The sequence below is a fragment of the Eublepharis macularius genome, chromosome 5 (genome assembly GCF_028583425.1).
Source record: "Eublepharis macularius isolate TG4126 chromosome 5, MPM_Emac_v1.0, whole genome shotgun sequence".
NCBI lineage: Eukaryota > Metazoa > Chordata > Lepidosauria > Squamata > Eublepharidae > Eublepharis > Eublepharis macularius.
In genome coordinates, this window is record NC_072794.1 from 11548428 (window position 1) to 11558127 (window position 9700).

Here is a 9700-nt window from a genome sequence, read left to right on the forward strand (position 1 = left end):
TAATTTCTGATTTTTGCAAAGACCATCATGTACGTGACATTTTGTGCGGTTTTCAGGTCCTTCTGCCTCCAGTGTGTTACCCATGCACAGGTGTGCACAGATGGAGCACTGCAAAAGAAGCGTGGCAACATACCAGGGAGTATGTGTACATCTTCATGCAATGATATGCATGATCACATCCAGGGCTTTTTTCTGGGAAAAGAGGTGGTGGAACTCAGTGATGGAACTCAGGACCGCACAATGATGTCACTTTGGGTCATATGGAACGGGGGGGGGGGTTAAAAAGTTTAAATCGGCCTTGGCGAAAATGGTCACATGGCTGGTGGCCCCGCCCCCTGATCTCCAGACAGAGGGGAGTTGAGATTGCCTTCCGCACCACATGGCGCAGAGGGCAATCTAAACTCCCCTCTGTCTGGAGATCGGGGCAGGGCCACCAGCCATGTGACCATTTTCAAGAGGTGCCGGAACTCCATTCCACCACATTCCTGCTGGAAAAAAAGCCCTGATCACATCCGTGCTAGAGATGCCGCAGCCTGCCTGTGCTCTGCGTTACTGCTGCCTGTCCCTTTTTATCTGACATATGAAAAGCTGCCCTTTGTCACTTCTGTTGTTTTCGTACACCGCCTTTTCGTATCTGGTCTCTTTTCTTCAGATGAAGGGTCAAGCACGCCTGCCCCAAACTACCACAGACATAGGAGACCTTAGAAAGCTTACTCATTAAAAGAGTTATTCAAACTCTATCAAGGATCTTTCTGCATAGTCTCTTTATCTTGGTTCAGGGTGAGCCAAGGCAGGCTTTTTATACAAGGGTGCAAAAACTGACTTCACAACACCAATTTAGCAAATAGAAAAATCCATCTTTAGTTGTATAAGTGCCCTGTCCTGGATAGCCTAGGTAAGCCTGATCTCATCAGATTTCAGAAGCTAAGCAGGGTCAGCCTTGGTTAGTACTTGGATGGGAGACCTCCAACAAAGACCAGGGTTGCAGAGGCAGGCAATGGTCTCTGGCCATGAAAACCCCACTAAGGGTTGCCATAAGTCAGCTGTGACTTGAGGGCACTCTCCACCACCACCAGTTGTATAAGCAGTCACAGGTTATAAGAAGAAAATGCATAAAACTGAGCAGTAATTAACTAACAACTTATGAGGGCCAAACTGGACGTGATGGCATCCTTGTGACCACCGCTGCTGCTTTTTAAAGTCATGTTAAAATGCCAGGAGGGCCCAATCCTGATCAGGCCCCCCATGTGTCAGGCTGAGGCATTCTTGACCCCCACTGTCATGTCTTGTTTGGCTTTGAGCATTGAGAAATGAAATGAAAGATAAGTCACACAGTGCATATTTAACGTATGGAACTCACTGCCACAGGATATAGCAGAAGCGACAAGGTTCAATAGTTTTAAAAGGGGATTAGATAAATTAATGGAGGAGGAGGAGAAGTCTGTCAATGGCTATATCAGCCTATGAATACCAATTGCTGAAGGGCAGCAACAGGGAAGGGTTTTGTCTCTGGGTCCTCTTTATGTGCTTTTCAGGAGCATCTGATCGCTCACTGTAGGAAACAACATGCTAAACATCATGGAACTTTGGTCTGACCTATTTTCTTAACTTCTGCATTTTAACATCTTAAGGACCTGGACACAAGAGGAGTTCATGAAAGAATTTTTAGATCTGAGAAGATGCAGGAAGACGAGTTTTATTCCTCTGTATGTCCCTGCCCTCCCTGACTTTAATGACTAGGACTTCGCTTGATAAAAAAAGAAACATGAGCTATGCACGTCTTTTGCTCTGCCAATGGTACCTTGAGACTGGAATGTGTAGCCAGGGAAGTTGCCCATCACCACGGCAGAGATGAGAGCCCAGGTCAAAAGTCTCCAGGCTGTTGCCATCCTGAGTGGCAATGCTCCTAGTTAGGTGGGCTTCTCTGGACGTGGCTAACAGGGTCTGCCCCACCATTTCTCTCTCTGAGCCACCACTTATGCTAAGAGAGGAGTTCTTGGTTCCTTTGTGGCCATCCTCGGCCACTCGGCATGTTCCTGAAGGCAGCAATGATGGCGTGGGCGTTGTGGTAGGTGGAAGCAGGCCCTCGTTCCTCAGCATGTGCTGACACACAGTAACTTCGCTCTGGCAGAGAGAAAGGGGAAAGGAAGAATAAAGGGGATGGATCAGACACCATTCTCAGGAGACATTGTTTGGCATGCAAGAAGCCCTGCAATAGCCAGACAGCCCTTTCCACAAGTGGAGTGCCCCAGCCTCCAGTGCAGCAATGCCAACATAGCATGCATGCTCACCAGGGCTTTTTTTCAGGGGGAACGCGGGGGAACGGAGTTCCGGCACCTCTTGAAAATGGTCACATGGCAGGTGGCCCCGCCCCCTGATCTCCAGACAGAGGGGAGTTTAGATTGCCCTCCGCGCCGCTCCGGCGTGGAGGGCAATCTAAACTCCGCTCTGTCTGGAGATCAGGGGGCGGGGCCACTGGCCATGAGACCATTTTCCCTGAGAGCGATTTAAACTTTAAAAAACTCCCCCCTTGTTTCAGCTGATCCAAAGTGATGTCATTGTGCGGTCCTGGGAGCATGTGCGCACTTTGTGCACGCGCAGGTGGTACCAGGGGCACCACCTCCACCAAGAGTTGCCCCCTTTGCTAGCAACCCACTGAGTTCCACTACCTCTTTTCCCAGAAAAAAAGCCCTGGTGCTCGCACAGCTGGGCACATGGTCAGCTGTAAGTTTTTATGAGCTCTTCCCTCCCAGCATCTTCTCCCTCCCAAATTATGGCCACATACATTAAAATACATTTAATGTGTGATGTATATTTTCCTGTTCTTAGTCACCCTGAGCCTGTTTGTGGGGAGGGCAGGGTATAAACCTAATAAAATAAAAATAAAATAAATAAAACTAAGTTTCCACTCTCTGGTTGCAGCTTCGCTCTTCCTTCAACACAGCCATCTTTCCCTCCTAAATGGGGTTCTTTTCTTCTACCTCCCCATTGGTGGGAGCGGAGCGTGGCCTTTTTAGACTCTTGCAACTGGCCATGTAACCTGTGCATGCACGTATTGGCATTGCCCAATCCAGACACAACAATCCCTTCAGATTTTTAGGGTGGCCATTCAGATGCCCCAAGGGCACAGAAGCCAAAATCTCCCCCTGTAAATGCTGCTTCCAGCAACTGGTACCAGAGGTATATCCCATCACTAATAATTCCATCCCTAATAGCGAAATCCTAAGCAGAGTTACTCCAGTCTAAGCCCATTGACTCTGCATAGGATTTTCATTGTAATTCTATTACTGAGCCTCTCACATGAACACAAGCTGCCGCCATATACTGGATCAGGCTCTTGGTCCATCAACATCAGTATTGCCTACTCAGACTGGCAGCTGCTCTCCAGGGTCTCAGGCAGAGGTCTTTCATATCACCTACTATCTGATCCTTTCCACTGGAAATGCCTGAACCTGGCATTGAACTTGGGACCTTCTGCATGCCAAGCAGATAGTGAGTCACAGCCCCTCCCCTCCCCTCCTCCATAACTGTGTTCCATAACCCCGGTTGATGGCCTCCCCTTGCCTCACACCGCCTTTAACTCCCCCTGCCCAAGTCTCATATTCCTATACAGTTACAGGCCTGGTGCAAACTGCAAACCATGTTTTTTTTTTTAATTCAGCTAATGTAGACCGGGGTTTTTTTTTTTTTTTTAAGGAGACATTAAACACACCTTTTTTCAAAGGGGGGAACCAACAGCTTTCAAACAGAAAACGTTGATTGTTGGGACACGACTGTTCCTAATTTCGCCACTGGATCTGGAGAGAACGCAAAACTTTTGGCTCACGATTCAGCTGGAGAGGACGATAATGCAAAGCATATGGGCTTTTGATTTGGCCCAAGGGGTGCCTCATTTATTGCAGAGAGAATGAGGAAAAATGCTGCAGAAAAAAAGAGAAGAGAGGAGAAACTCTCTTGTTTTCAAGACTGCAGGCTCTGGTTGGTTACTTTTTTTTTAAGGAATGAAGAAAACTCCAGGGATATTTTGCTTTTTTTCTTTCCTTGGCAGGACTCCTGCATATCGATTTATTTATTCAAAATATTTCTAACCCACCTCTCCCCCTACCAAACAGAGTCTCAAGGTGGCTTACATATGCAGGTGGGAGTTGTAAGCATCAAAACTTTTATCAATACAACCACCCCAAAGACAACATGGTCCCAAGATGCCTCAACCATGTGCCCCTTCCCCTACAAACTTCATTCATTTGCCCTTGTAAGCCTCCTTAAACAGAAAGGCCGTACAATGTCTATAAATTTGGAGCAAAGCGGGGGTCCTTCTCAGCTTCTCTGGAAAAGTGTTCCACAGAAAAGGTGTCACAGCCAAGAAGGAACATGGCTCAGGCCGTGGCAGATCTGATGGACTTGAGGGGTGAGACACAAAAGGAAGCCCTGGGAAGAGCAACGATGGCGCACACGCTCAGACAGGGAGAGACGGTCCTTCGAGGACATGGGTTGTACAGAGCTTTACAGGAAGCAGGCAGCATCCCGGTCTTTGACTGGGAGGCACAACATTGCAAGAGATGATATAAACTCATCTGAACCCTGGAGGAAACCCATCAGGACATTTTGGGATGGGTTAATCCACGTTGATGAGTTAGACAAAATAAAATACTGGGCTTGATTTCAATTGTCTCAGCCGTGCTGAAAATCTCCATTCTGATTCCCGCTTCTCCTTTGGGGCAAATGCATGGTTCTTCGGTGCCATTTGTTGTTTCCTCATGCAAAACTAAAGTGTGCACATTTCAATTTATTGGTGTATCAGTATGCCAGCATTAGATACATGGAGCAGAGATGTCTGTTGTACAGATGAATACCATGTAATTTCATCTCAATAAAGGCTGCATACGCAACACAAACAAATGTACAGGTATGATGGTGAGAAGCGGAGAACCGAAACCATCAATCAAATTAAAACATTAACTATTAGGAAAAAAGATTGATAACTTGCTTGCCCCTGATATTTACCTCCTCCCTAGAAAAGTATATTCTCACTATTTGAAGATGTACCAATACTGACCATTCACCAAGCGCAAAACTAACCAAAGCCATAAACTTGGGGGGGGGGGGGGAGTTTAGGTGTGTACTTTTAAACATTTAATGTACCCCAGAGCATCTGATGTTATGTTTTTTATTTTGGGCGCAGTTTAGCTAGACCAGTGGTGTTCACTCTGTGGCTCACAGGAAGCCACATTTGCAATTACCATCAGTCTAAAGAGCCACATATACTTCCATTCCTGGCATGAGACCTGCTCCTCAGGGAAGCATAAACACTATGTTGGCATTGCACACACCACCACACTATTTGTTCAGACCAATACTCAGGGAGGTGGCACATCAAAGAGCCTTATGTGGCTCCAGAGCCGCTGAATATCACCGAGCTAGACTCTATTTCATTTTCATCATGAGGAAGCTTTGTAACACTCTGACCAGTTAAGCAATGCTTTTTGGACTAGCTGACTGACCTACACAAGGAGAACAGCAATAATTAAACCCACCCACCCCATCACTATTTGCACACTTTGGTAAAGGCTTTGCTGGGTGAACTTCTGGCTTTCAAAGTCAAGGGAAAACATCCTCTGTATCACTGTTGGAAGAGAGGCGAACACCTCTGTGGTTTCCACAAGCATTTCAGCACACGAGCACATGGATGTGTACAAGCTAGGGTTATGCTTTGCCTGGAGCCAGTGTGGTGCGCTGTATGTGTCAGACCAGGACCTGAGAGACACAGGTTCCAATCCCCCCTCAGCCATGGAGCTTACAGGGCAAACCTTGAAGAAATCCTTCCCCCTTAACCTGTTCTGCTTCACGGGGCTGTTGTGAAGATAAAATGGAGGGAAGGGAACCATGTATGCCTCTAGGAGCTCTGTGCTTAGATGGGTTAGAGACAGATGGAGAAATCAGGATTTGAGTCCAGTGACACCTCAGAGACCAACAAGGTTTTCAGGGTATGCACTTTGGAGAGTCAGCGCTTCCTTCTTCCACCTTCAGTGGCCACAGCTAACCCGTCCTCCCAGCCTGGCCAGCTTTGACTCTTGCAAGCTCATACCCTGAAAATCTTGTCGGTCTGAGGTGCCACTGGACTCAAATCCTGCTGTTCTACTGAACACCAACACAGGAGCCTACCCCAAACTACTTCTGAGCGTGTACAGAGTGTCTTTGACTCTTGCGAGCTTCTATTCTGGAAATCTTGCTGGCCTCTGAAGCCCTGCTGGCCTCAACTCCTACTGTTCTCCTGCAGGCCAAGCGGGGCACCCACCTGAAACTAGACAGAAGAAGGAAGCCCACAGAGAAAGGCCCAAACCACCTTTTGGCGCCTGGGCCCTCCTGCTTCAGAGCAGGGCAACCAAGCCAGCTCTTGGCCTCCAGGCTGCCCTGCCAGCAAGGGAAGGGAGCGGAGGGGAGTACCGGGGCCCGCCTGGGCCACTACCGACTCTGCGGCTCCAGCGGGGCCCTCCGGCGCGCCGTGCCAAGCCCAGCCAAGCCGGGTCTCCGCTCCAGTCGGCCCCCGCCGGGCCGGGCTTGAACTTGGCCCCCCGCGCCTCCGGTCCGCTCGGCTTCCTGGCCAGCTCGCCCGCCCGCCTCGCCTGGCCTCAGCCCGGGACTTCCTCGGCACCTTCCCGCGACGCGGTGCGAGGGATTCCTTCAGGCAGGCGGGCTGGCCGGGACGCGCGGCCGCCGAGGCGCTCTGCTCCGAGCCGCTCCGCCCGGCGCGGAGCCAGGGGCTGGCCGCTCCCGCTCCCGCTGGCGCAAAGGCGCTCCTCGGCCGGGCCGAGGGGCCGCGGCGGCCGAGGGGGAAGCGCAGCGGCCGGGCGGGCGCAAGGCCGCAAAGGGTCGCTGGGGCCGGGCGCACCTCAGACGGGCGCCCCAGGACGCCGCCGACGCCGAGCCCGGCGGGCGGAGAGGGGATGCCGGCGCGCCCCGGGCCTCTGCCCGCCTCCCCAGCGCCCGGGCGGAGCGCGGCGCCTCGAAGGGCTCCCCGGCGCAGGCAGCGGGCAGGGCGCTCCGCCCGGCGCCTTACCTTGGCTGCGGGCGGCTGCTCGAGGCGGAGAGCGCGCCGGGCTCCGGGCGACAAGTTTCTCCGAGCAAGCGCTCGAAGGGGGCGGGAAGGAGAGGCGAGGAGAGGAGAGGGAGGAGGAGGAGGGCAGAGGCTGCCTGACAGGCGGGCGGGCGGGCGTGGAGCTGGCGGCCGCAGGGCTCCCTCCGGGGCGCGAGAGCGGCTCCGAAGGCGGGCGGGCGGGCGAGCCGAGGAGCAGGGCGGCCGCCCCCCGAAAACGGTGTCCCAAAGGAAGAAGCCCGGCCGGGGCCCCCTGCCCGCCAACTCCTCCTCCGCCAGTGACGCCGGGGAAGGCCGGTCTCGGGTCGCTCGGCTGCCCCGGGCGGAAAGGAGCGGGCGCGGGAGAGGGCGAAGGAGCGCCCGGGAGGCGAAAGCGGCCCCGCGAGGGACCGAGAGCAGGCCGAGGGGCAGAGCTGGGGCCGGGCCAGAGGGTGGCCAGCTCCGATTAGGGAGGGGGGGAGGAAGCCTGGAGAAGACAGGGGTTGGGGAGGGGAAGGATCGCGGCGGGGTATCATGCCGTAGATCCCACCCTCCAAAGCAGCCATTTTCCCCAGGGGAACGGATCTCGGAGGCCTGGAGATCAGGTGTAATTCCGGGAGATCTCCCGACACTACCGGGAGGCTGGCAACTTGCCCCCCGCCTCTGTCAGGGCGACCTGGGGCGAGCCACTCACGCTCTCTCAGGGAGAAGGGTGATGGTGCCCCTTCCTGACAAGGTTGATGGCAAAGGTGCGCCCTCCAATCGAGGGACGGCAAGTATGATGAACCCCAGCGAACTGCAAGTGTTCCAACTAGGAGCCCAAATGGACTCCCTTGGAAGGGAGAGGGAATTGGCAACAGCTGCCTCCTCCAGGTGGCCAGTGGCTAATGCGCATAACATTGATCCACGTTTCTAGACCACAATTGGGCTCTGATGGAGGGTTGTCAGCTCCAGACCTAGAAATTCCTGGAAATTTTGGTAGTAGACTCTGGGGGAGGTGGGGTTTGGGTAGGGGAGGGGCCTCTGCGGTTTGGGGAGGGGCCATGGAGTCCACCCTCCAAAGCAGCCATTTTCTCCAGGGGAACTGATTGCTGTGGCCTGGAGATCAGTTGTGATTCCGGGGGTTTCTACCAACCACCTGAAGGTTGGCAACTGTAAATATAAGAACATAAGAAGTGCCCTGCCAGATCAGACCAGGGGACTTTTCAGGTTAGAAAAGAGATGAGTTAAGGTGGAACATTAGAGAGGCTTATACAATTATGCATGGGGTGGAGAAAGTGCACCTGATCAAATTGATGGAAAGGTGCAGGACAAACAAATGGAAATCATAGTAGTTACTCTTTGTGCAACCGTTGATTAAATTGTGGGATTCCCTGCCAGTAGATGGAGTAATGGTCATAAGCAGATAACAACGATTTACACACGGCCCTTCAGGACAACTTAACACCCACTCAGAGCGGTTTACAAAGTGTGTTGTTATTATCCCCACAACAATCCCCCTGTGAGGTGGGTGCGGCTGAGAGAGTTTTGAGAGAGCTGCGACTGACCCACGGTCACCCAGCTGGCTTCAAGTGGAGGAGTGGGGAATCAAACCCAGTATTCCAGATTAGAGTCCTGCCGCTCTTAACCACTACACCAAACTGACTTTAATAGAGAATTTTACTGATTTACAGAACAGGGCCGGTTCCCAGTTTTGGGGGGGGGGCCCTGGGCAGAGACTACGTAGCCCCCCATGCCCACTACTAAGCTTCCCTTCTTGCCCTCCCAACCATGAACCCCCACCTGCCTGTGCATTCTTCCTTTGTCCACTCAAAAAAACTCCTACCGCCTGCAGTCACAGCTGCCCACATCACCTGCACGTCCTTTCCCAGATAGTGCTAGGTGAAGGCTACAGCTTGGAGTGCCACTGCTCTGAGCATCAGGAACATTTGATGCTTCGTGCACCACTCACAGCCCCTTCTTCAGCAGCACTAGGCAGCATATGCCACTGGAAGCAGAGGTGACAAAGCGCTCACAATCAGGCATCAGAGGAGATGCATGAGTTGAGGTCAGCAGCAATGGGCACGTATAGAAGCGATGGGCCCTGGCAGTTGCCCCACCTCACCATGGGCTGATGCCAGCCCTGTTGACACAGAGGAGAGGACTATCGGTGGAAACTAGCTGTGGTGACAAGGGAACCTTCACCCTCATGGGCAGCAAAGCTCTGAATCTCAGTGCAACATCAAGGGAAGGGGCCTTGGTCCCAATGGTTAGCAGTCAGACCATTCCTCACTGCTGTGAGGGCAGTTTATAGATGGAATGTCATAAACACCCTTTCCCATATATCATAAATCAAGCGCGCTGCCTGGCCCAGAGTGGATGTCAGCCAGGCAGGAGCCTGGAAAATTACCAGCGTGTGAGTCAGAGCGGCTGACTGATTGACACTCCTCCATGCCCCGGAGAGAGACATATAATTTAGGACAATGAGGTGTCCCAAGAAGCTCCTGGCTAATCTCATCCATGCCCAATCTCACTTCCCAACCCCCTGGCAAACCTGGCAAACCTGGTAACTTTTCCCATTCGCTACTTACACAGTCATCAAGCTCTTTTTCACCCATAATCCACCTCAGAGAGGATCCATAAAAACTC

General features: G+C 52.4%; 1 protein-coding gene across 1 annotated transcript in view; it reads right to left on the reverse strand.

Annotated features, from left to right (window-relative positions):
* Window positions 1–7096, reverse strand: part of ADAMTS10 (ADAM metallopeptidase with thrombospondin type 1 motif 10) — a 65611-nt gene extending 58515 nt beyond the window's left edge. The window contains exons 1-2 of the mRNA XM_054981507.1: window positions 7058–7096; window positions 1802–2124 (exon numbers count right to left, since the gene is read on the reverse strand). Of these exons, the coding sequence (XP_054837482.1) occupies window positions 1802–1889 (88 nt within the window). The 5' untranslated portion in view covers window positions 1890–2124; window positions 7058–7096. The remainder of the gene's footprint in view (window positions 1–1801; window positions 2125–7057) is intronic.
* Between the last annotated feature and the right edge of the window lie 2604 nt (window positions 7097–9700).